This window comes from Anas acuta, chromosome 1 (assembly GCF_963932015.1).
Source record: "Anas acuta chromosome 1, bAnaAcu1.1, whole genome shotgun sequence".
In the NCBI taxonomy this organism is placed as follows: Eukaryota; Metazoa; Chordata; class Aves; order Anseriformes; family Anatidae; genus Anas; species Anas acuta.
This window is the reverse complement of record NC_088979.1, coordinates 67,127,872-67,153,553: the sequence shown is the minus strand read 5'-3', so window position 1 is coordinate 67,153,553 and position 25,682 is coordinate 67,127,872. Positions and strand designations below refer to the sequence as shown.

The following is a 25,682-nucleotide window of genomic DNA, read 5'->3' as shown; positions in this document are numbered from 1 at the left end:
CCAACAGAGGGAGCACTGCCAGTTACACGCAGCATGTATCCAGATACAGGATTCATTACACTGCAGGTGCTGCAACCTTCGAAAGTACTGAAAAGAATGTATTAATGAGCAAGCTTGCTTGGCATTGTGCACAATTTACAAAGCTTTAGGTAACTACCTGAGATAAAGCAGAGCTAATCACTGCTTCCAAAGTACAGAGAAAGGACAACATTTTAGACAGTACCTGTTATTATTCCACGGTAAGATTTAGCTTAAAGAGGTGTCTACTGCTGACAGGCTGGCAGTTTTCATGAAAAAGGAGATTGTGCTTAAAATTTCTTAATATGTGTGTAAGTTTGAATGTTCCTCAAATTTGCTTCAAGATCACAAGAGTCTGTGAGGAGAATTTCCCAGATTTTCTCTATATAGACATATGTTTTCTAAAGGTTTGTCCTCAGGCGTAAAACCTGAACCAACCAGAGTGCAAAACCATAATATGTGTCCATATAACTTTGGTAGTGGAGCATTGTCCTGCTTGTGAAGCACAGGTAAGAAATGCTGTCTTTTTGTGCAAGAAACAAGTGAACTGACTTGAGGCAACAGGAAAATTCAGGTTAGCAGGTAGTTTACAGATTTCTGGTCCAATCTCCTGTACCGCTGTCCATCTGTCTTTGTTGGCAGAAAAAGTTATATGCAGAATATAGACTTTTAACTGGTGTCAGCCTGTCTTCTTTCATCTTATGTCACTTGTCCTCCAACCTTGCACCATTGTGAAGAGCCTGGCTCTGTCCCCTCAGTTATTCAGGGGGTCAGTCTTAGGCAGCATGGGCTTATGAGTGGCAAGACCTGCCTGACCAACCTCATCTCCTATGAACAGAGGGATGAAGGGAAGGCTGCTGACACGGTCTACCTAGACTTCAGCAAAGCCTTTGACACATTCTCCCACAGTATTCTCCTGGAGAAGCTGGCAGCCCTTGGCTTGGACAGGTACGCTCTGCTGGGTTAAAAATGGGCCAGATGGCTGGACCCAGAGTGGTGGTGAAATCCAGGTGGTGACCAGTCACCAGTGGTGTTCCCCAGGGATTGGTGTTGGGGCCCATCCTCTTTAACATCTTTATTGATGATTTGGATGAGGGAATTGAGTGCACTCAGTAAGTTTGCATAGGGACCTGGACAGGTTGGGTTGATGGGCAGAGGCCAATGGAGTGAGGTTCAACATGGCTAAGTGCTGGGTCCTGCACTTTGGCCACAACAGCCCCAGGCAGCGCTACAGGCTTGGGGCACGGTGGCTGGAAAGCTGTGCAGAGGAAAGGGATCTGGGGGAGCTGGTTGATGCTCTCCTGAACATGAGCCAGCAGTGAGCCCAGGTGGCCAAGAGGGCCAGCGGCATCCTGGCTCGTATCAGGAACAGCGCAGCCAGCAGGAGCAGGGAGGTGATCGTCCCCCTGTGCTCTGCTCTGGTGAGGCCGCACCTTGAGTGCTGTGTTTGGCTTTGGGCCCCTCACTACAAGGACATCGAGGCCCTGGAACGTGTCCAGAGCAGGGCTACAAAGCTGGAGAAGGGCCTGGAGCACAAGGCCTGTGAGGAGCGGCTGAGGGAATGGGGGTGTTTGGTCTGGAGAAGAGGAGGCTCAGGGGAGACCTCATTGCTCTCTGCAGCTACCTGAAAGGAAGGTGTGAGGAGCTGGGGGTCAGCCTCTTCTCACAGATATCTGGTGATAGGTCTAGGGGGGTTGCCTCAAGTTGCCCCAGGGGAGGTTCAGGTTGGCAATGAGGAGACATTTCTGCTCAGAAGGAGCAGTCAAGCACTGGGACGGGTTGCCCAGGGAGGTGGTGGAGTCACCGTCCCTGGGGGTGTTCCAGGGAAAGGTTGGACATGGTGCTTAGGGACACGGGTTAGTGGGTGACTCTGGTTGTAGGGGGGTGGTTGGACCTGATGATCTTGGAGGGCGTTTCTAGTCTTAACAATTCTATGATTCTCTCTCTCACAGGTAAGGAGGGGTCTGCTATTAGGTCCCCCTGAAGCTTTCTCTCCTCATGGGGCAAGTGCTCTAGCCCCAAGCAGCTTGGGGCTCTCTGCCAACTTTACTTAATCGATCTTCCCTGTGTCAAGGTGCCTAGAATATGTCTAATACAGTTGTGGTCTAACAGGTGTTTAACAGGGACACATAACCTCTTCCCTTGGTTGAGCTGTGCTGTTCATACAGTCCAGGATACCTTTTTTTTTGCACACCCCTCACTCCTCCCACCCCCCAAAGCCCTGCCTATTTCTGGGGGAGAAATCCAGGATATATATATACACTTTTTTTTTTTTTTTTAATTAGGATAAATTTTCCAAGCAGTAACTCAAATCTAATCATTACTCAGATATCTTTCTTAGCAACCATTTCTCTTAAAAATCTTGGCTCTTGCAACCCCATCATTGGCGTACTCACTGTGTGTTGTGCCAATATCCATTCCTTCCTATGACTGGACATTATTAGGTTCTGCATTATAGGCTGAAATCCCACCTGAAACAAGAAAGAAACAGTTAAACAGAGATGATATTTTTCACCACACAAACAAAAGTCACAACCTAAAAGTATTGTTTTAGTTTGTTTGTCTCTTTTCACCAGTATTTTTTGCCACAGTATTAGCATTTTCAGCTACTTTTGTCACTGGGGTGTTCCATTTGCATCTTAGCATTGTGCAGAAATCATAATTTGCATCCAGACTTGGTGCTCATTATCTCCTTGCGGTGTTTTGCTAATCTAACATCTTCAGTTGTAGGACTGTTTCCTTTTGTTCGTAGTCCTTCAACTCTAACAGCATTAATAACCTCAGACGTACGTGTGTTGTAGTTGGAATAAAGGGCCCCAACTACCATGACGTCTTCAGCTGTGATCACTTCTCAGGAAAAAAAAAACATGTTTCCTTCAGCGAGGACCATATGGTTTAGGAATTAATGTGAATTAAGGTCTGTCTTTGGGGTTGTATGGATTGTAGCTTTTTATAGGTAGGTATAGAAATATAAAAGAAAGCAAATGGGCAGGTGAGGAGGAGGAAAAAAAAACTCCTTGTGACTGAAAAATGTCATGATATTTGCTGAGTTTTCCAAAAGTCTGCTAGAGAGCTAAACACATCATATTTTTCTATTCCTTTTGGTGAGTACAATGAAGTATTATTCCACACAGCAATAAAATGAGCAGGGGGACTGGGATGTGTTTAGTTTGTTTTAAGTGCTCAGTTTTACAGCATTACCATGCTTGACTTTTATATGTGTGAAGTGTTATAAAGCTGCCATTTTAAAGCTGACAAAGCCATGGCTTTGAGCTGCTGTTCCTTTTTCCACGCTGGGAATTTATTCTGGATTTGATCATCCAATACAAAATCCCTGTGCCTTATACGCTCTTCACTGTCCTGTGTCCCAACAGTCTTATGCTGCCATTTGTCAGCCTGGAAGAAAGGAACATCAATGCAGCAGGGACAATATTTTTATATATATTAGAGCTCTTCATCACTTGCAGGCTGCCTGTACACATTTTGATCTCTACTCTCATAGTTTACCTGTTTTTTTGTCATGCAGAGAGGAAGCGAGGTCAGCCCAAGGAGTGGGCAAAACCAGCAGATGTGTGGACTATGGGGACACTGGACAGGAGTGCCTACCCCACCTCTGTCTATCAGAGCCTTATAAAACCAAGACAGCTGCTGCTGCAAAGATGACAGGGTACCGAGAGCACCATTACTGCTGTGTAAGGTTTTTCAGCTGTAAGACCACTGCTCCTGTCCTCCCCAGCTGCATCAAGGGTGCCAAAAACATCGTTTTCCCTTGGGTCAGCCCCTGGCTCCGTCTCTGTTCTGCTCTACGCAGGGCAGGAGGAGCAGCTTTGTCGCTGATCCGCAGGGCAGTGCAGAGCAGCCCTCAGAGGGATGGAGCTTGCAGGGGATTGTATCCGAATGCGTGCAGCAAATGTTTGGGGATTGTACGGATAAGTGTACAACTTGGCAAACAAGTGAGGCGTGAGTGTAGGCATGAATAATGAAGCAAGATTCCCCCTGCTAGCTCAGTCCCTGCGGTGCATAAAGGGTAATTAACCTGACTGCATGCAGCTGCAGTCTCTGGGCCTCTACACTTAGTTAAAAAAAAGGTTTTTGAAACAAGATTTATTATCTAAAGTATGAAATAGGAACAATTAATCTCTTCGTTCCCCAGAGAGCCCTGGGAAGCAAGCAGCAGTTTCATCATGTAGATGCCAGCTGCCCTGATCCTAACCAGCATCCCTCCCTTGGTGCTGACAGCTGGAAAATGGGTCAATGCCAGTTATATTTGGCCAAAAAGTTGTCTGAAAAATGTTGGGGGGAAAAAAAAAGCCTTCTGGTGGACACTGTAGGCAGTTCTGGCTAGGCCTCTCATACTTCGCAAAATGCTTCAAACTTGGAAAGTCTGAGCTGAGTAAGCAGCACGGTGCTTGATGCAGCATTTCATTTCCTTTACCTTTTATCCGTGTTTCTCTTGGGACTGTACTGCATTTCTCTGGCAGTGGAGCGTGACAGCCCTTACCGCTGGACCTGCCTAATTTAAGTAATGATAGCCAGCCAAGGTATCGCTCCAAGTTTTAGAGGGGGTGAGGGGCTGGGATGGGGAACAGGCCGTGTTACGATCTTGCCAAGTCCCAGCTCTCTACTTCTTGCCTCAAAAGAGATGTAAACTTTTGCTCAGCTGAACCCGATGTCTTGGCAGCAAGATTAGGGGGTTGCCTTTCAAGGAGGCCCCTGCTGCTCCTCTAGCTTTCTGCTTCAAAAACCATGGATGAGATTTCAGTTTCCAAGAGGGCTGGCCATACCTGCATTAAAATAAATCAATTTCTGTGGTCGCCCAAGCCATCCTTCAGTACTGTCCCAGTGTATGACCCTCAAGGTAATACTGGTTATCACGGCTGGATCAACATACTTGCTGTTGCTGACTCTCATAATCTGGGCTTTATATTTCTCCATGTTCTTCAAATCTTTTTTGACAAACTTCTCTGAAGCAGGAACTCCTAAGGCAAAACATGCATCACTTTTCCTTTCATTTTTAAAATCAGAAACCATTTTTTTCAGATATGACTGAGCTGATATTTGGAATCCTTTTGAATCTCTTTAGAGATTAGTAACAGAATCGACTAATTTTGGTGAAGTAGCCTAGATATCAATAGATGGCTGATATAAAAATATTTTTTCTTCAAAACCAGAGGGCAGATCTTTCATTTGCTGACTAAAAGGTGTGTCCATTTTAAATCCAAGCCTTTGGTTGGATTAGTTTCAGATTTACTTATTTTAATTTACAGCTACGCTAGAGAAATGTTCAAAAACTTAGATCATGAAGAAACCCTCATAAGGGAGAGAGAAGAACAGGTTTAATGGCTGGGATTAAATGTACCCAGGGGGCCGAGTCTTCACTGTGATGGTCTTGAATATTCCTTCCAGCATCTCAAGGGCCCCTCCATTCCCAAGAGAAAGGTATGTGCCCAAGTAAGATCTTTGTCATGGTGTAAATATCTGCTCACTTGGCAGTGGCTGATGGTCAAGGACTTGGATTTGCCACAGCCTCATGCATGGATTTGAGGGCAAACGAACAACCGAATTATCACACACCTGGTGCTAGCCCTTCCAGTTTGCAGCCTCTGAAGCTCCAGCCATGTCGACATCCAATATCTTCCCACAGAGATCAGAACAGCCAAAAGAGCAGCATTTGCAATGAAAAGTCAGGCTGGATCAGTGTGTGCAGCACGTACCATTGAAATATTTTCAGATCCAGAAGTGGAAATGATTGGCATCATATAGACAGTAGCATGCACCTTTATGCTAGGAGATGGAGTTATGGCATCATATTTGTGCACAATTCATTTCTCCTAGTTTTAGCTTGCCTAAAACTGAGTTGTTCAATGTAACCTTGCCACTCAAGCTTCCTGCAGAGCCGGTGCAGAAAGGCACCACCAAAAGGCTCTTATCCATTTCAAAATAAAAGAATCAATTAGTCAAGAGAAAGCCCGCACAACTAACTGGCTCCAGTTTGCTTTCCCATAGCTACCATCAACAGAAAAAATCAAAGAGAAGCATCCTATAAATGTCTTACTTGCAGTTTAGCTACATTTATCTGTTGCCTAACCACACTGTTGCAGAAAGGTAAGTAAGATACAAATAGCAATGGATAGGAACAATGCCAATCCCGGCTCAGCAGTTAATGGAAATGAGACTTTGGTGGAATTAATTATTTACACGAATATTAGAGAAATGTCACCAAGCTGACATGCTTGCTGCAGGATGTCTCCCCACTGTGTCTCTGGGCGCTTGCTAGAGATGTGTGGGTGTTACGGCTGCTCTCAGCCAACTCAGCACTTCCTACACAGCAGGGCTTTTATGGGAAATGGGAGCGCCCGACACCTCCTTATGTAGCCACCCAAACACAAGGTTTCTTCTCTAGCCACCGTTCAAAAAGGAAGTAACTTTTAATTGGATTCAAAACCCGGCTGCTAGTTGTTTGGAAGTAGGAGGAGCCTCATCTGAAAACAGCAGCTGCCTCTTGCTGGAAGCAAAAAAGTGATGGCAATGGGAAAAGAGGAGCCCGAGCTTTTGGATGTCATAAAGCTATTGGGGGCAAAGACCCCGCAAAACTACCACATGACAGAGCTGCAGTTACTGAGAATTTGGGTATGCAGGGGGTACGCGAGGCTTCTGGTTTTATCCCATCTCAATATGAGCACACAAATAACCACACAGCGTGCATCAAAACCACAGCAGCTGTTTGGAAGTAAGAAAGCAAGCCACTGGATGGCAGACCTCCCCGTCACTACTCATCCGTGCCGACATGCCGCCCCTGTGCTGAGTTTTGTGAGGGTGAAATGCTGTTTTACTCCGATCAGCTCTTTCACATTTCACATTGGATATCAGGAAGGATTTCTTCATGGAGGTGGTGGTCAAGCTTCGGAACTGGCTGCACAGGGAGGTGGTGGGGTCCCCATCTCTGGGGGTATTTAGGTAGGTACCTGGAGCCCTGCGTTCAGCTCTGGGGCCCCCAGCACAAGGACATGGATGTATTAGAGTGAGTCCAGAGGAGGCTCATCAGGATGATCAGAGGGCTGGAGCACTTTCCTATGAAGAGTGCTCCTACGGAAATATGAGTACACTGGATTCCTGTTTCATTTGCTAATAAGACGTTTATTCATTTTCTATTTGCTTATCCCTGTATAACTGAAAACTGACAGAAAAACCCATCTCTGTTCTATGCATTTATATGAAAAAATAGAATTCAGAAAAAAAAAGAAAGACTATTCCATAATATGAAGTAAGTATCAGGCAGCTCTGAAAAAAAAAATAAATCATTAAGCAGATACCCAAGGAAGTATTTTGCCTTTTGATTTCTTAAGAGAATGACAGGTTTGAGCAGAAATGCACTTTAAGATCTGGAAGGCAGAGTGTTATCAATAGCAATGCAAGATAGGCCTCAAAGCAATAAGACCGGCCTCAAAACTAAGAGAAATATGTAGATAGCACACAAGATTCTGTTAATATTCCCTTTGTAAAATCCCAACCATATAGCTTTTAAAGAAACTACATAACGAGTGTCTCACTGAATATTGTTTCTATAAATGGGAGCGGTAGCCTGCAAATTCTTGTTTCACGTAAGCCATTCCTGTACTCTTGCATCTGTATGGACTTGGATGCACCTTCTTCCTTTGTGTTTGGCGATGGTGGGGAAGTCACTCGGTGCAGGGGCCCCAGCCTAGTATCCGTGCTGCTTGTAATACTGGGCTCGAGCGACCACGTCGTTGGCGTAGTCGTCATGGGTAGTGCCAATGTCCATCCTCTCATAGGTTCGGACGTTCCCGTCTCCGGCGTTGTAGGCAGAAATCCCACCTGAAATGAAGCACCGAAAGATGTCACGCAGCCTTTAAACAAAATTCCACCCTGATGCATCCTGGTTTTGCTTGTTTAGGAAGCTTTCACTTATCAGGACTTTGGAATTGGGGATGTGGTCTTATCAGAGCTTCTCTGTCTTAACCAGGGCTCTGCAAAAGGCCTACACATATTGCTGCATCCACCAACACGTTGTAGAGATACTGGGGGTACGTTCACAGACACTGGCAGCTTGATGAATTTGCATCACCCACCTGGCCCAGCACAAGCCCTCCGGCTGCAGCAGGCTTGTTCACAGCACGATATAAGATCCAACAGCCTCATAACTTCTCACTCATTCTTGAAAACTACTGCTCTCTGAAGAGCTTTAAAACATAATCACACCTTGCACTGCACAGGGGCTGCCAAGCAGCAGGCAGTGTTGCATGACACCACTTTGCAGTCCCTGAGTACCTCTTTCCCCCCATCAACAGCAACACAGAGGGAGCTGCTGGCTGCAATCTAGCTACTCAGAGCTCCTTATTAACTTGGGGTGGTTGTGGGAGATTCCTCGTCGTCAGATGAGGAGCATTGGACTCTTCTATAAATCAGATTTCAGCTGCATAAATATTTGCTGCGTGGCACGGAAAACACGCAGAGGCTGCCACGTTAAGGAAAGGCGGAAACAACACAGTTTGCCAAACCTTGCCTTTTGCCTGTGGAAAAAAAACCTCTGAAAATACCAAGGGATTCAACGGGTACATTGGCCGGAAAAGAAAGACCAAGGGGATTTATTCCCTCTGGTGGATGATAATGAAGAACTGTTAATGACACAAGGAGAAGGCTGACGAACACAACAACTTCTTTCCCTCGGCCCTCACTGCCAGTCAGGTTTCCCACGTCTCTCGTTTCCCCGAACCTGTGGGTGAGGGCTGAGGGAGCAAAGTGCCTCCCCCTGTAAGCAAAGAGCAGGCTCCAGCCCACCCGATGAAACTGAACAGGTACAAGTCTATGGGGCCCGATGACATGCCCTGACAGCGGCCCTGCGGGAACTGATGTAGTTGGCAAGCCTCTCTCCAATGTATTTGAAAAGACCTGGCAGTCAGGTGAAGTCCGTGGTGACGGGAAAAAGGGAAATATCACTCCCATTTTTAAAAAGGGTGGGGAGGAGGATCCAGGGAACTACAGAGCAGTGAGCCTAATGTGAACCTAATGGGCTGTTAGAGTGGGGCCTGAGGGGGGCCACCAAGATGATCAGAGAGCACCTCTCCTATGAAGGTAGGCTGAGAGAGCTGGGGCTGTTCAGCCTGAAGGCTCTGGGAAGACCTCACTACTACCTTTTGGTACTTAAAGGGGGCTCAGAAAAAGATGTAGAGTCGCTTTTTACAAAGACAGATAAAGATGGGACAAGAAGGAATGGTTTAAAATTAAAAGGGGAGATTTAGATTAGCTGTTAGGAAGAAATTCTTCACTCAGAGGGTGGTGAGGCCCTGGCACAGGCTGCCCAGAGAAGCTGTGGCTGCCCCATCCCTGGAGGTGTTCAAGGCCAGGCTGGATGGGGCTTTGGGCAGCCTGGTCTGGTGGGAGGTGTCCCTGCCCATGGCAGGGGGCTGGAACTGGGTGGTGTTAAAGGAGATCGAATTCCAACCCAAGCCATTCTATGACTCTGTGAATTCATTCAGTGTGTTCTTGTCCTAGACTTTTTCTTCTCCCCTGGACAAAATCTGTGGTCTGCACATTACCTTTCAGCTGCTGGTCCTTTGTCCACTTTGAGAACTTCTTCTGTATATTCTTTATAAAATCGATAAGTATTGTCGTGCCCTGAGTGATATGGGCTTCTCCATTCCACGTCCCCTGGGGTTTATGGTATCTTTTGTCAACCTAGAAATATCAAAAAGTCATTTCCCTGTGGCAATGGATGACATGTCTAGGAGGTTTACTTTTATTCATATGACATTAGTTTGTCGGGTTTTAGTGGAGCATCAACAAGTACCTGCATTAAACCAAATCCATTTCCATTGTCACCCCAGCCGTTCTTGAGTATTTTACCAGCATGAGATTCACGAGAGATGATACCAGCAATCACAGCGGGCTCAATACACAGCTTTTCACCCACTTTCTTGATGAGTGTTTTGTATTTATCCATAGCTTTCAGGTCTTTTTCAGCAATCTTTTTTGAAGCTGGAACTCCTGTAATGAAACCCAAAAGTAAAGATGCCTTCGTCTCCAGGAGGCAGACCGTGCCTCTAGGTAGATCATGCAGGCTCAGCAGCCGGTGTGTGCCCAGCATTTTGGAAATCTGAAGGATCTGGGATTATTGTGCTACCATGGAAGAGAGCAATCTGGAAGAAGAGAGATACTTACCGCAGTAGGTTAAGCCCTCTGGTTTTGCAGTTTTGCATGAAGCCCCGGTGGTGTCAATTCTGTTTACACTGCCGTAGCAATCCGTGCGGCCCTGGCAAGCACCTGAAAAGGTTGTGTGGAGAGTCGAGCATCCAGCACCCTACATCCTGCACCTTGCAACCTGCACCCTGCACCCACCCCTCCCTCAGAGGTGACCCCTCTGGCAAGGCTCACAGGAGGAGCTGAGCGCCTTCCCGGCCCAACACAATCTGATGGCAACTGAGATTTTGGGGAGGGGACACAGGGAGGTGTCTTAATCTCCTGGGGCTGCTCGGGGGATGAGCGGGGGATGCTGACTTACCCAGGAGGGCAGCAAGGCCCAGCAGCACGAGCGTCAGGCTCATGGGGTAGTTCTTCTTGAGCACACAAAGCAACCTGCAAAATCAATCAGAAAAGAAGAAGAAATGAATACGTTTCTCTGCTTGCTGAGTAAACACGAAGAAACTGTTTCTGAGCTGGTGGGATATTTCTCTTGGTTGGATGTGCAAAGTGGTATTTAAGTGCAGTCATGTCCCTTTGCTGGCTTGCAACCCCTCACCAGAGCCTTGGGATCTCTCATGTCTGATGATGTTTCCAGCACACATTTCCTACAGTGTCTTAGTAACCTCCTTCCAACCTCCTCCAACTTCAATATTTAATTCAGAAAAAAAATAAAATGAGTGATGTTCAGTGATCTTCGCTGCTGTGCTCCCACCATGAATGTCCTTATTCTGTACCCATAATCTATACAAACCTCCTTCATGACATCAAGACAGCTTTGCTGGAGTCTTCTGAGGCTTTATATACAGAAACTGGCACTTGCAAGCTACACTTTGTCAAAATTATTGTGGATGACTATTTCAGGGGGAGCTGTACTCCAGGAGCACCTTGCTGGCTACTAAGGGAACCAGGGGAGATGGGCTCACATGTGGATGGGAGCCGTCTAAATTCAGGTGAGGTGAACCTGGGTCTAGAGGACAGATCTTCATGTCCTTATGCAAGCAGAAATCTCATGCAGCAAAAACCTGCAGCCTCCGGGCTGCTGAGGAGGTGGCTGAAGGGAATGAGAAGACCCCCACCCCCCACCCAGAGCGGTATCTTACCTACTTGTCTTCAGCTCAGCTTCTGCCACAGGTCTGAGGGCTGGGGAGGTTTAATATATAGGGTGAGCTGCCTTCCGTTCTGTGGTAACTTGACCCTGTGTTGAAATGCACTGGGCTGTGGTTTGTAAGGTTTAACAGCAATTTTCCAGTGTGATCAGAACCTGTTGCACTATAAACATTGGCATGGTGGCAGCTACGGTCTTGGGAGTGGCATTTCCCAGATGTCAAAAAGGAAACAAAACCACCTTGTTTTTCTCTGGGTGACTCTTGTGTTTCACACCCTATTCCTGGAGGGAACCTCAGTGAGGGCTGAGCATCCACCTGTCATGCAGGTACTTGTCCTGGTCCCATCTTGGTGTCCTGGGCTGTTCTGCAGGACAAGCTCCTTACCAGCCCCAGAAAGACCTCTCCATCCCTCCATTCCCCAGACACATTTCTGTTTTCCCCACCACTTCAATTGCTCTTTGAAACCCCTCTCTTCTCCTGCCCCACCTCTGTCCAGAGCCAGTTTTGGGGAGGTGCAACCCTTGAAGAAAGAAAAAGGATGCAGCAAAGTTCGGTGGGCAAAGGTGCTGTGCAACAGCCTGTTGGGCAGTGGTGGGGATCTCCTCATAACGCTGCCAAAAATCACAGAATCACAGAATGGCTTGGGTTGGAAGAGACCTTAAAGCCCACCCAATTCCAACCCCCTGCCATGGGCAGGGACACCTCCCACCAGACCAGGTTGCCCAAAGCCCCATCCAGCCTGGCCTTGAACACCTCCAGGGATGGGGCAGCCACAGCTTCTCTGGGCAACCTGTGCCAGGGCCTCACCACCCTAGTAGTAAAGAATTTCTTCTGAATATCTAATTGAAATCTGTCCTGTTTTATTTTAAAACTGTTACCCCTTGTTTTATTACTCCATTCCCTGATAAAGTGTTGCTCTTCATCTTTCCTGTAGACCCCCTTTAAGCACTGGAAGGCTGCAGAAGAACGAGTATCGGCTTCTGTGGCTCCTGTTTTTTCGTCTTTGGAGGCTGTGGTCAGTCTCCAAAGGGTGTGTAGATAGTGCAGTGAGGACTTCTTGGGCTAGAGATGCCCAACTGTTATTTGTGGCGAGACTGATGAGTTCTGCCAATGCCTTTCTGGACAAGTTGCCTTTGCTGGTACGCAGTGATGCAGTGGGCATCACCCCACCTCCCAGAGCACATCTTGGACGCGGAGCCACTGCACGGTGCCAGCAGTGGTTAAAGGAGCAGTGCGTTGCTCCACCAGGTTTACCTTTATTGTTCTCCTGTTCCGTAGCTGGCGAGTGCTTAGGGGACCTGGAAATTTTGCTCAAGAATATTGTTATTGTAACATTATCTTCTTGAAATATCACGGAAGGAGAAGCTGATAACAAACAAAGGACCGGGGATTTCCACTCCCTTTGAGTTGGAAAGAACAAGTTAAATAACAATAAATTGGCTATTAATCAATTGCTATGGTCCTGGGGCTAGCTCTCTTTGTACCTTCTCCATACCTTCTCCAAAGGATCCCTCTCAAGCCCCATGATTTCGCCTTTCCCACAGGTACTGTGCTCCCGTGGTGGGATCACCACAATAATCTGTCAGCAGCGCCTTCTCCGCTACTCCAACCTGCTCTGCCTCTGCAGTTCACTCCCTCTGGTAGCCAGAGGAATGCCATGATCCCAAACAACCTTCTTAAAATGTTGCATATTTAGCTCTAAACACAAAGCCCGGCTTTGCAGGAAGGAGGGCTGCAGATGCCCAAGCATACTCACGTTCCTCAGCTTCTTCTCGTACAACCTCTGCTCCAACCCCAGCCAGCCTGGTGGCCTGTGCTGGACCTGTTACACCATGTCAGGGTCCTTTCTGTGCTGGGGAGCCCAAAACTGGGAGTGCCAAATAGACGGCAAGAACCACTTCACTGGACCTACTGGTGATGCTTTTCCTAATGCAGCCCAGGATGCTGGTGGCCTTCTTTGCTGCAAGGGTGCATTACCTGCTCATGGTCAACTTGTTGTCCACCAGGATGGCCAGGACCTTCTCTGTGGAGATGATTTCCAACTGTGGGGTCCCCAGCAAGGACTCGTGCCAAAGGATGCTCTTAATTTATCACAGCTCTTAATCTATCACAGCAATCACATGGGAGAGGCAACTCTGGTTCACCCAGAAGTCAGACTGATGGGCTCAGGGTCAGACCTGGTACCAACTACTCTTCAGTGGTATGTTGCCTTCTTCACCTCTTCTCTTAACAGAGCAGCACTCATTTTCTCCAGCTCTTTTCATAGGACATCCCTCATCTGCTGGGTTCATGCTTACCACCACTGAATGTCCTTGTCTTGTGTAATGTCCATCACCATCTGCCACAAGCTGCCTGCTCACGTCCTACTTTGGGACATGGAGTTGAATTTAAATACCAGATTAATTTCTATATTATTCTCCTATTTCCCTGTACTTGCAACAAGAAACCTTTGCTGTTCTTCAGGAGGCACGGTGCTGGCAGCAGGGCAGTTTGCAGGGGTGAAGGCCCAGGAGAGTCCTGGGTCAGCTTCACCCTCAGCACCTGGGCTTGTTCCTGCTCTTAAGTTTGTCCTCTATTGCTAATTAGCTCATTAAGGGTTAATTTAGAAATGAGTGATCCTAGTTACGCCTTCAGGGGAGAAATGAGACTGCTGCAAGCTTCCCAGCACAATTAAAGCCCATTTAGGCAGTGCAGGAGGAGGATGGCAGCCACCCCATCTGTGAGAGGAGGTGGGAGGCTCTGGGTGCCAGGAGGCCCCTGGTCCTGAGGGGAAATGAGGGGGGCGTAAATAGGGCCTGAAGCACCAGTGAGGTGGGAGAGGTAGGCAGGGGGGCATGATCCTTGGTGCAGGGATGAGGTGGTGGCTTAGAGAGCCATGTGGGGAGCCTGGGGAGCTTCAGGGACAAGAGGAACCAGCCTAGGAGGGGTGGGCTCCACCTGAGCTGTAACCGAGCCAGGCTGCAGCTCTGGAGGTTGTGAAGGTCGTAGGGGGATGTTTAAACCAGAAGCTGGGGAGAGCTGGCAGAAGCAGAGGAATACCCAGTTTGGACTGATGGGATCTCAGAGACTTGGTGGAGGCTACAAAATCCATGGGATACAGCACTGCCAGCCTTACAGGAATGAGATGTGGTGGAGGAGGGATGCACTATGTGAAGGATACAAGTGTAGCACCATAAAAATATTGCAGGAAAAGCGAGGCACCCTAAAATCCCGTGTGTAAAAATCCCAGACAATACTAAAAAAAAAAAAAAAAAAGCCATGGTTGGACTGTACTATTGTCTCTCTGTGAAGACAATGCTGGACAGTGAGATTGGAGAGGCAGCAAATGCAGGAAGGACAGTGGTAAGAGCAGGAGCCTACGTGTAGGTTAGACCAGTGCCTCATCAGGGTGAGGCACAGAAACAGACTTTTTGGTGGCAATAAATCACAAAGAGATGACGTGGAAAATGCAGGCCATGTGCCCTCAGTGGGAGAGTTTCAAGGAAGAGAAGAAAACTGAGGCAAACACTAAAAGCAACAGTGCCTACATAAAAAGGAGCAGCCCCAAAGCAGAGAAGCCTGTGAGCATCCTAGAGGCTGCTCAAAAACAACTTGTTGGAAGCCCACGTTGAGGGTCTCTGCCTCTCAGCAAGGATGTAGACTAGGAGAAACCTGGCTAAAATCAACAGGGGAATGGTACAGCCCTGTCACGAGGGGGGATGAAAGGGGCTGGAAACCAAAAATGTTGGTCACCACATCTTGCAGCATAAAACCCAAGGGGCACTCAGTGAAACCAGGAAGAGACCAGTTTAAAACAGGCAAAAGGCAACATTTCTTTCTGAAGGTGGACTTCTGGGCTGACAGCACTGACATTTTCCCCAAATGACTGGATGGATTCAGCAGCATCCTACAGAGTGGACGTGCATGCCTTCCCCGGGCAGCATCTTCTGCTACAGCTGCTGGAGGCAGACCTGTGGGGTGACCACAAGGCGTTTCTCACATTCATCTGACAGCTCCAGCTGAAGGAAGGGCCGGCGTTGCCCTTTCTGACCCGTATAAACATAAACTTGTTTCTACCAGGAAGGAAAATCCTAAGATGAGCCTAATATTTCAGGGTGTGGTTCTGCGTGTGCAACCACAAAAAAAGCTCAGACAGGGGAACAGGTTCTTGGCCGGGAAATCCCAGCCCAGCTTGCAACAGGCAGCAAAGCAGAACAAACAGCTTTTCATGTCTGCATTGCTGTGGTGGCATTTCCCATTGTTTTACGTCTCTCGGAGAGAAGACGTGTGGACATGTGGCTCAGATCCATCCAAATCCAGCATTCAGAGTCAGCCACCAAAGGAACCTGCATGCCCACATGGCTCACGGCTCTGGCCCATGGGGAGTTGCCTTTGGCAGGGTTTTCCTGCTGTTTCAGCTATTGCTGTGTTGGTTGCTCACTCTGCCTGGTGTCCGTGGAAGTCCATCGCTGCAGCCCCAGGCTCTGGGCAGACCGGTGCCTGAGCCACGGAGCCCACACCACCCGCAGCTCAGCCAGGGGGTGAGGGAGAAAACTTGATGTGTCAGATTTACTATTTATTATAGAAAAGCACATTTAAATACTCTTCTCAAGATTGGTAGCAGAAACAGTGCACAAGATCCTAACAAAGAAGCTCTTGCTTCCTTGTCTGCAGTTTGTCTTTCCTATTTGCTGCCTGTGGAGTCCGACGGCCTGGAAAAGGTCCTTCCTTCTCCTCATGCATTCCACATATCTACAGCAGCATGGCATACGTACATGTTAAATATTGGTCTGGTTTGTTCCTTGAAACATCCAGCAAATGTTGCGTTGCTTCACTGCCCTTGGAATATTTCTGAAATAACCGACACAGACCTGTTGCCAAACTCAACACTACTTGCCCTACGCTCCAGGGGAAGGGAAGGATGTGGGTCATTGCCCTCCACTTCTTTTGTGTATTAGAAAATTAAGACTGTTGTTTTTCTTTCTTTTTCTGGAAAAAAAAAGTGTATTTCCTTTTTTATTATAGGCAGTACCTTCCACTTGACTTGCAGTTTTCCCGATAACATTCTTGATGCAACACATCCAAACACTAATGCTGACTTCAGAAGAACAGAGAGGAGAATTACCCCAGGTGCTACATTCACTGTGCTATGATAAAGATAAATCCCTCTTTTTTTGTTCCCTTCTCCCTTTTCATGACATCAGCTCATTGGGTTTCCACAGCAATGCCCCAGCCCTTTTCACAGGATGGCCGCCTGCTTGCTCCTCCCCTCCTTATGCCCATCCCCAAGTTCCTCGAGTGTTTTGCAATTGTATTTACTCATTTTCAGTACTGTGATCCCTAAAATGGGTTTCCTTAGTTTTTAACCATTGGTAGAAGTGCTTGTGTTCAATCAGCGTTGTCTTCACCCATAGTTTGATAGCTCTAGTGCAACATTCACATCACAACCACAAATTGCATAAAAATCTCTGCAGGACAGACTTCTGTGGCTCCGCTTGAATCATCTCACCAGTTTGACCAGAATCTGCTGATAGCTTCTCCAAGCAGTGCTTTTTGTTCTCATCTTCAGGCCCTTGACATATCAGGGTACTTCACGGATCACTGGTGAAAGCCCTATCGAGCTCATGATATGGCACAGCCACAGCGTCTCTCTTGGCAATTTACCCAGTGAGATAAGGATTGTGGTAGGCTTGAGGCACTTTATTCCTGGCAAGCCACACTGCCAGAGCCCTCCTGACTGCTTCTTGATGCCTTGTTGTCCCCCAGGTGCTCACAAAGTAAGTGTTCAATCCTTTATTCCTGTCTGTCCAGGTGCTGCAGCTGGGCTCCTTAGTCTACGCTTCGCCGGACCTTTCTTTCCCCTTTTGTTTATCTCTTCTCTTTCCTGACCCGTACTTCAGCTTTCCACGACATGTTACATGGCAGAAGACCACTCGCTTTGCAAGCTGCCTGTTTTTCACAACAGGCTCGGTGACTGAGCGTGCTGCCACAGCAGCCCCGTGCGCCCCAGCCAGACAAGCGGCTCCGAGTACAATGGACCAGGGAAAGATCAGAGAGCAAAAGCAATGCCAGCTCTGCTTGTTAAGAAAGCTTTTGCTCAAACCTGAAAGCAATATGCTGATGTTAAACTCTCCTTAATTATTTACTCCTTCCTGCCAATTTATTAAGCAATTATATTTCAATTCACTTTCCACAGGGATTTTCCCTCCTCTGCACAATCTGCTGATACCATAAAATAATATTTGCAACAAAATATGGAATTGCTGAAATCAGGACCTTTAAATAGACTTAAAACATTTCTTTGTGCAAAGCTGCAGAAACCAGCAGGCAGATCTGCAGCCCCTCGGGTGGTGTTACCGTAACGTGAAGCAGCAGCCTCAGAGGTAATGCACAAAGTAATTGGACTCCCAAGGTGTCCACAGATCCACAGGGATGGCAACTCATCGTAGTGGCATGGAGCTTGCTGGCAGCAAATAAAGGTGATGTGAGGGGAACAAAGAAAACTCCACTCTTGTGCATCCTCCAAACTCAAAAAACAACTCTGCAGACAGGGGCAGCACTGAGATTCCCTGCCCCCAGCCCTTGTGAAGTTTATATTGTTCTACCAAAAGTGTTCATATTGTTCTGCCTAAGGTGTTTATATAGGTTGCACACAGGGTAAGGTGTTTGTATAATAGAGATTTACATAGCACAACAAAGCAAAGATTTCAATTAATCTTACATTAGCTATATCAAGTAGAGATAATGAAACTGTGTGTTATGTCTCACAAGTCTGCATTACAAAGTAGTCATTTTACTAAAATTATCTGAGTATAGCACAGAATTCACTAGAGACTAATTAATACATAGCTGAATACGCCCGGTAGCCCAACACTGAACTGTTTCCTGTAGTCTTAAAAACAAACAAACAAACAAACCCCACAGTAATGTTAGAGGTGCCCTATAGCTCCCTCTGGTCTCCAGAGATAAAAAAGCATGAAGTTGCCTGCGAATACTTCAGCTACTCACAGTCCTTGCCGTGACGGTAAGCAGATGAGTGACTGATGAGGCCGTAGGAAACTGAGCACAGAGCTGAAAGTGCCTGGCTTGCAAAAGCTGTCTCCGAATCAGCTTTTGCACTGCCTGTGTCAGCTCTGACCAGCAGTGACCACCAGACGTATCTTCTGCATCAGCGGTGGTGGCAGCTGCCAGGAAGATGCCCTGATACCCCCAAAATGGTGATCAGCACTAAACACAGATGCCCTGGTTCCCTTGTCCTGGGCTTGAGCTGCTGTGCATCTGCCTCTGAACCCATTTTCCCTGCCCCCTGCTCTGCAGATTGGTTTTCCTCTTTCTGTTCTAAGAAAGTCCCAAATTGGGTTATTTACCAGAGCCACACATTGCTACCCACCCAGCCTTGTGAAACTGCAGAGATGAGTTGTTTGCCAAGCAACAAAAGAATTGGAATACATCGTTTCTCTTTATTTGGATTCTCTTTAAACCAAAATTTGCACCCAGACCCATCCGCATTGAAGAATACTTTCAAACAGAATTTATACACCCAGAGCTAATTCACTCCTGATTAAAAGGCAGGGTACCTGGCAGAGGGACAGAAGCCGAAATGCACGCTTTGAAACTCAGCGGGCCCCAGCACAAACATGCCAAAGGAAAGGAGGAAAGGCGGTGAGTTTCATACCAGCACTATCGCTGTAATGCAGCTCCTGGGGCAGGGATACCCGGGGCCAGCTCCTGCTCAGAGTGTGGCTCTGTAACAGAAAGGTGATTTGTGTGCCCACTACAGCACTTGTACTGTTTCCCATGTAGAGGATTTCCCCTGTGCAAGGCTGTTTTTCTCCCTCTAGGGGTCACCAGCCCTTAAGGGGCTCCTGGGCTCACAGGAGCACCAGGAGAATGCTTGGTGGTTTACCCCACAAGGCTGGCCCCAGGAATAAGCAGCTAACAGAAGTGTGCAGAGATGGAAGACTCAGAGAGGAGCCTCTTCATTGCCAAGCAGCCAGCACCATCAAGGGGGAGGAAGATCTTAGCTTGGGGGCTTCTCCCTCCCGTTGGCTGGGGAGAAGGAAGGAGGTGGACGTAGAGAGGAGACGGCAACAGCACAGCCCATGCTGAGGGAGAGCTGCTTGCTGGAGGGATGCACAAACAGCCCCAGGTTCAGCCCCTAATGCAAGGAGCTTCCTCACCCAGTGGGGATGTCCTCAGCTGCCTTCTAAAGGCCCTGAGCTCGTGGCGTGTTGCCCCTGTCAGTCCCCTGGAAGGCAGCACTGAGCTTGCCCATGGGCAACTGGGGTGTGCTGGAGCAAGCAACGTGCCGGTGCCACCAGCACTGCTCCTGCCAGGAGCCCTGGAGGAACCGCTCTGGGTACTACCATCACTACTGGGCTAGACTACGTGGAGGAGAGGGTCTGTGGTGGGGTCAGTTGCTGATCTAGAACCCATGCCTCTTGAAGTACTGGGCCCGCCCGATCACGCTGTTGACGTAGGAGTTGTCTCTGCCGCAGGGGTCTTCGTCGTAGACCTGGATGTTGCTGATTCTTGCACGGTAGGCACAGATTCCCCCTGGGAAGAGTTAAGAAAGAGTTATCATGGGATTATAAATGAGAAATACAGATTTAAAAAGTAAAAATTCCTAGTATAAAGGGCAATGCATCTCATCAGACGTATACAACAGCTTGGGAAGTTGCTAATTGTGTGTTATTACTGAAATGTGATTCATTTCGCAAAATGCTTATTTGTATGGTTAAGAAGCCCCTGATTCTCTCCAAATGTGGGTAGGAACAGCATGCTGGTCCCACAAAAGGCTGCAGTCTAAAAGGATGGGAGAGCAAGAAATAGCAACGAGGGAATAAAACAGCATGCAGATAACACGGGTGATGAACAAACCTGTATCTCAAGCTTCCTTGACCCAACATATTAAAAAAAAAAAAGTAAAAAAAAAAATTAAGGGATGCTAAGATGTTATAAAATCTGCCAAGCTGATGATCTTTTCCCTTTAAAAGCGACACCAACAGATGCACAGCACTCCCATCATTCAGAGGCCTTCGCCTCATACAAACAGAAAGTGATCATCTGGTGTTGACTAACTGTTATTAGAATATTAGAAAGCTTATTGAAATATTCATATTTAAAAAAAATAAATAAAAAAGGCAGTGTGGGAATGAAAGAGGAACCCAAGGGAATAATGTGTAGGATATCACACTGAACCTACACCTGTGTGAAAGTGCCTTGCAAATCACAAGTCAAAGCGCTGATGGTGAAAAGTAGGAGAGAGATGTAGAAGAGAGATGTAGAAGAGAGAATCTCAGCTGTTAACGTCCTGATGGTGCCAGTAATGCAATGTCCCCTCTTTGTTTCCACACGTAACCCCCAGCATGTCCCCACTGCTGCATGGGGCATGCCGTACCTCTCAGCTGCTGGTCCCAGGTCCAGGTAGGGTGCCTCGCCCGCATTTCATTGATCCCAAGCACCAGCATGGTCGAACACTGGTTGATGTGCTCCTCGCTGTCCCACGTCCCGTAAGGCTGGTGGTAGCGCCTGTCGATCTGGAAAAGTCAAGCAAGAAGATCGTTTTCCCTTCAAACACAACCACCGCTGTAGCTTCACCTCGTTTTAACACTCCCTGTCCACAATTCACAGCAGAGACCCAACTTGTGATAAAACTGAGGTGATAAAACGCAGTCTGCAAAGGGAGTGTGTCCCAGTGTTGAACGCGGGAGGCTCACTGGCCAAGGTGAAGCCCCGAGACAGACAGCCCAACCTGTGGGCTCTCCTCTCTCGTCTTGTGGCCGTACCTGCATCAGGCCGAACCTCTGCCGGCCCTGGTCCCAGCCGTTGTCCAGCAGCAGGCCGGCACGGCTCTCCTGCGAGATGATGGCAGCGATGAGCGCCGGGTCCAGGCACAGGTTCCTGGCGACTCTCTTAATGGGGATCTCGTATTTCCTCAGGCGAATGATGTCCGCATCCGCCGTCCTCCTCACAGCAGCAATGCCTGCAGCTGGGGGAGAGGCAGCCTTACCCACCCGCCCTTACAAAAACGGGGTTTGGGGAGGGTGCTGATGCTGGTGCTACAGCTGGTGAACGGGTGTGTGGGGTGAAATGGGGTTTGCTGCAGCTCCCTCTACTTCCAGGCTGAGGATCCTGCCTGTGGAGTTTGCCCTCCCACTTCCCACCAAGTCTAGAGGCTTCACAGCACCTGCCACATTTTTGGGGCTGGGGAGAGGGCTTTCTTTCTCCCTCTTGGCTAATTGAGTAGCTGCAGCATGTTTAATTTGGTGGTGACGCCAGGCAGGCGCAGCATCCCTCCGCCAGGTACAGGTAGGCCGAGAGATCAAGCGGTGCGCGGTACCTACCGCAGTCCGGGGCTCTCACGGCTGTGCAGGAAATCGTGGGGGCTTGAAGAGCATTTATATCGCCATAGCAACTGTAACTCGCAGACGGAGCTGGAAAATGAGACGGAGGTGTTTGGAAACATGAGATCTCGGAGCAGTGTCGCACAGCTTGCTGCAGGTGAATGCAAGGCAAGCATGAGGCATTCGTTCATCCAGGCCCATAATCAAAGCGTATGTCATGGCCACTGCTCCCTGTCAGTGACATTACCGGTGACAGAGGGCAGGAATTTGTTCTTTCCTAGCTGAATAGGTTGAAGCAAATGAAACTGATGATGATTTACACAAATAGGTGTCCGCCCTGCTAAGTGTAAAAGCCGGTGTGGGGGAAGGAGCCACAGGCTCCACATTTACCTCACAGGGCTCTTTCTGTTTAATGCCCCCTGATGCCCAGCACCCCTCAGATGATGGCTGGGAACATCTCCCGGGTGTCCCCACGACCTCACGGGGAATTAGCTGAGGAGAGCGTGTGCCTCAGCCTGGGCAAATTACCCCAATTTCCTCAATAACTGAGGAATGAATAGGCTCCGTCAAACAGCCTGTGACATTTGGGAGACCTTTCTGAGTAGGCAGAGAGGTCAGACAAGGCTAGCTGGGTATGTCTGTGACTCTGCAAGCAGTTGAGGGCAGGGTGCTTTCCCCAGCAAACCAAACCCGTGCCCAGGCTCACCGATCAGGGCCGAAAGGCCCAGCAAGAGCAGCGCGGGGACCATGGCGATGGCTCTCCTCCGCTGCCCCAGGACACCTGAGAACACAGAAAGTTGCAAAACGTGAAGAAGTTGATGGTGAAATTCAACAGCCCTGAAAAAAGTGTCCATGCCAAGAGCTCCCCCTGCTCCTCCCCAGCCCTGGGCTCTCCTGGCAGCTGCTGGCTTCAGGGGATGGTGCTGGCAGGACAAGCGGGTGATGGAGCCCTGTCTGCTTCTTATTTCCTAAATATCTGGGAGTTTTTGGAGGGACGGCTCCTCCATCTCATGTGCCACCTTGCTGTCACCATCACATTAAGAAGGAAGCACCAAACCAGGGCCAGCAGGGACTTTTTTAGCCCATTGCTTGCTCTCATGGCCCCTCTTGAACACCCACAGCATCTCTACAATAAGGAGGCTCAGTACATTTGCTTTAAATATACATGTGTTTGACATCCAGTGTACTACAGAGTGCATAGATCTCTCTGTTCAAAAGGCAACACGGCTTTGGAAAGCCTTTAGGAAAAACACGTTGCCAAAAATCAAGCAATACAGCCCCCATTTTGCTGCTGAGAGCATGCAGAGCAGTTCCAAGGTTTTGCTGTTAAAACAATATTTCTGCATTAATTCCTGTGTGTGACAACAGCAGATAATCACTTTAGTAATGAATGCCTCTTGTGTTTATTAATAAAATTCCAAAATATCATCAGATAATAGCTATCGGCTGGAAAAAAAAAACAAAAAACATTGATTGTGCTTGCCTTGCTGGTGAGGGCATTTAACTAAGCAGGTTTTAGAGCTTACAAATTTTTTTTTTTGTTTTTGTTTTTGTTTTTTTTTTTTTCCCAAGAATATTTCAAGTACAAAACAATGCCATGAGCCTTGCAGGCAGTCATCCTGCAATGCTATTAACACCTGAAAATGCCTTATTGATTTTAGTAATGCCTGACCTATTCTCCAGTCTAATAGGTATTTCCACTGTAAAGCAGACTGCATGGATGCCCAAACTCAAATAGGCCACCAATGTCATCAGAAAGACTCCCTTGCCCTGAGAGAGATCATTCAGCCCAGCAAATGCCCACTGCCAGAGCTGGGTTTGTGCTCAGCAGCTCACTTTGAGTCCAAACACTGAGTATTTGCAAGCCTGGATCCCTGCAGCCTGACCCAATACCTCTTAATTCAATGGTAAATCCATACCTAATGCTGCAGTTTGTAGCTGTTTCTATAAACAGAAAATTGTCACATTATAAGGTTTTAAGGCATCAGCCTTTTTTTAGTCCCATCACAAAAATCACCACAAGCCTTAAGTAGAAACAGGGAAACAATTACAAAATTAACAGCATGCTAAATCAAAGCCAAAATCAAGGCTTCTGCGTCCACACAGATATTCTCCGAGTGGATTCAGACTCACCTGTCTTCAATCAGCCTTCCTCTGAGGCAGGTCACTTGATGACTTTTATATATATGGGTATGAAAAGGTACCCACCCTCTGGGTTTTGGAATGTTAATTCCTGTTTAGTGTGATGACATTTGTTATAAAGTGTAACAGGTAATATATAATAAGAGCTTTGAACTCTTATGTTTTCTTTCATCCGAAGATTTGTACAAGCAGTGGTTAGTAAGACTCAGGACAATTCTGTGAAAGGAAATAAATATTGTTTTTCCTCCATCAATGACTACACTGATGCTCCATAAATGACTTACAGAAAGCATTGCAGTGAATCAGTGGCAGAGGCCAGGCAAAATTCAGATCCCTGCCTGGTGCTCTCCTTCCTTTACATCCCAGATCAGTCTGGGCACATTTCTGGAAGGGTTTTTGTCTCGTCTCCCCAAGGAGTTTAGATTGGCAAGATTTTAATTGAATATCAAACTTTCACATGATTTCCAAAAAGGGCTGCTGCTGCTGAGGCAAGGAGGAAGGGTACTGATATCTCAGCAGTTGAAGTCAGTGGGGGCTTGCAGAGGGTTTGGGACAGATTTGCACCATGTGGCTGAGACACTTTTTGTACGTGTAAGTTACTAAAACAAATTAGGGGACTGAAAGATTGTCTGGGAGGCCAGTGGCCTCTAAGCCTGTCTCCCTCCCCACGTTTTTCTCTTCATCAGACTCTGCCTAGCATGGGTGTAGGCTAGAAAAGTAAGAGTTCCTTCAAATAGCTTTCTTTTTGTTATTTAATAAATTAAAAATCAATGTATTTCTCTCTCTCTCTCTTTTTTTTTTTTTTCCCTCTCTCCTTTGTGCTTTAGACCTGCTGAGTACGAAGCCCTATTCCGGACAGACACACATTTCTAAGTTCAAAACAAGCGAGGGTTATTAGTTGTTAAAGCACGGGTGATGACCAAGTGGGCCTTGCCACCTTAAAATCCCTGAATACAGCTATCAAGGACTTAGACCTCGCATTAGTAAGAAGGAGGGAAGCTCCACTGGAGAATCTGGCCCTGTTGTTACACAAGGGTTGGGTTGTTAGTTCAGGTGTCTGAAATCACTCATTTATTTGGGCGAAAACATTGAAATAATAGAAATCTTTCCAAAGACCACAAAATGGCTAGGCATTCATTATTCATCTGCAAACCTGATGTTGTGTTACGGTGCCTTAGACTAGAAGAAATCTTAATTCTTTTACTACAGTGTAAGATTTTAAATAATTCAAGGTAACATTTGACATAAGGTACTAATCTATGTGGTATCTTTGGAAATAACAGGTAGAAAATAGAGCCATCACATGTACAATGTGGCTGCAAAGATTTCCAAAGCAAACAGCGACCAAAGAAATGCTGGAAGAGAGGAAAGACAGAAGAAACAAACTGGGAAGAGGCCAGAGTGCACAGCTTGATGGCTACAAAATCAGTAGATACATTCATTTGCCTCCTATAGAACAAGGTGATCTGTATTGGAAAGAGATGTATTCTCTCTAATAGATGGAAATATTTGGGTGTTGACACCCAGGAACCTTTTATAAAGATGGTATCATATTAGTGGTAATAAACCAGTCTTCCTCTGTCACTGAACCTGCAATCAAGTTGATGATTTTGGACTTTTTTTGTTTGAAAGTAGCCTCTGATCGTAGGTAAGATTTCTTTCCTAATGGGTCTGTCGTTCATTAATGGTCCTTAAGAGAGTTTTCAGTTTAAATACCGATTCTCTTTGTTATGTATGTTCTCTCTCATTTAGTGCCCACAGGAAGATTTTCTGTGCAATTCCCAGTACTGTCACATGAATTCTTAATGCCCGCTCTGCGTTGCGTTGTTGTTTATTTACTTCTTCAATTGTGGCTGCTATTTTTAAAATACAATTATTTTTATCTGTGCTG

The 25,682-nt window shown here is 47.1% G+C and overlaps 2 protein-coding genes across 2 annotated transcripts; both read right to left on the bottom strand.

Moving 5' to 3' along the window:
- Positions 1 to 7,112: 7,112 nt before the first annotated feature.
- LOC137850148 (lysozyme g) lies at positions 7,113 to 11,712 on the bottom strand. Its single transcript, XM_068670321.1, has 6 exons — positions 11,319 to 11,712; positions 10,538 to 10,611; positions 10,198 to 10,299; positions 9,827 to 10,023; positions 9,576 to 9,714; positions 7,113 to 7,854 (listed from the first exon to the last, which is right to left on the bottom strand). The coding sequence occupies exons 2-6, from the start codon at positions 10,578 to 10,580 to the stop codon at positions 7,721 to 7,723; spliced, it is 615 nt and encodes a 204-aa protein (XP_068526422.1). The 5' UTR covers positions 10,581 to 10,611; positions 11,319 to 11,712; the 3' UTR covers positions 7,113 to 7,720.
- A 6,590-nt stretch (positions 11,713 to 18,302) lies between these two features.
- On the bottom strand, positions 18,303 to 23,161 carry LOC137855929 (lysozyme g-like). The gene is made up of 5 exons (XM_068680633.1): positions 22,356 to 23,161; positions 21,650 to 21,739; positions 21,092 to 21,294; positions 20,704 to 20,842; positions 18,303 to 19,859 (listed from the first exon to the last, which is right to left on the bottom strand). The coding sequence occupies exons 1-5, from the start codon at positions 22,501 to 22,503 to the stop codon at positions 19,729 to 19,731; spliced, it is 711 nt and encodes a 236-aa protein (XP_068536734.1). The 5' UTR covers positions 22,504 to 23,161; the 3' UTR covers positions 18,303 to 19,728.
- Positions 23,162 to 25,682: the final 2,521 nt, after the last annotated feature.

What these genes read in the sequence shown, in the direction of transcription:
- LOC137855929 (XM_068680633.1), bottom strand. Translation starts at nt 22,503, where the DNA reads ATGGACACTTTTTTCAGGGCTGTTGAATTTCACCATCAACTTCTTCAC. An exon ending in CGTGAGAGCCCCGGACTGCG is followed by an intron (nt 21,295 to 21,649) that starts GTAGGTACCGCG and finishes CCTCTCCCCCAG; the next exon opens with CTGCAGGCATTGCTGCTGTG. An exon ending in AGAGGTTCGGCCTGATGCAG is followed by an intron (nt 20,843 to 21,091) that starts GTACGGCCACAA and finishes TGACTTTTCCAG; the next exon opens with ATCGACAGGCGCTACCACCA.
- LOC137850148 (XM_068670321.1), bottom strand. Translation starts at nt 10,580, where the DNA reads ATGAGCCTGACGCTCGTGCTGCTGGGCCTTGCTGCCCTCCTGG. An exon ending in GGGCCTTGCTGCCCTCCTGG is followed by an intron (nt 10,300 to 10,537) that starts GTAAGTCAGCAT and finishes CAACCTTTTCAG; the next exon opens with GTGCTTGCCAGGGCCGCACG. An exon ending in AGAGGGCTTAACCTACTGCG is followed by an intron (nt 10,024 to 10,197) that starts GTAAGTATCTCT and finishes GTTTCATTACAG; the next exon opens with GAGTTCCAGCTTCAAAAAAG.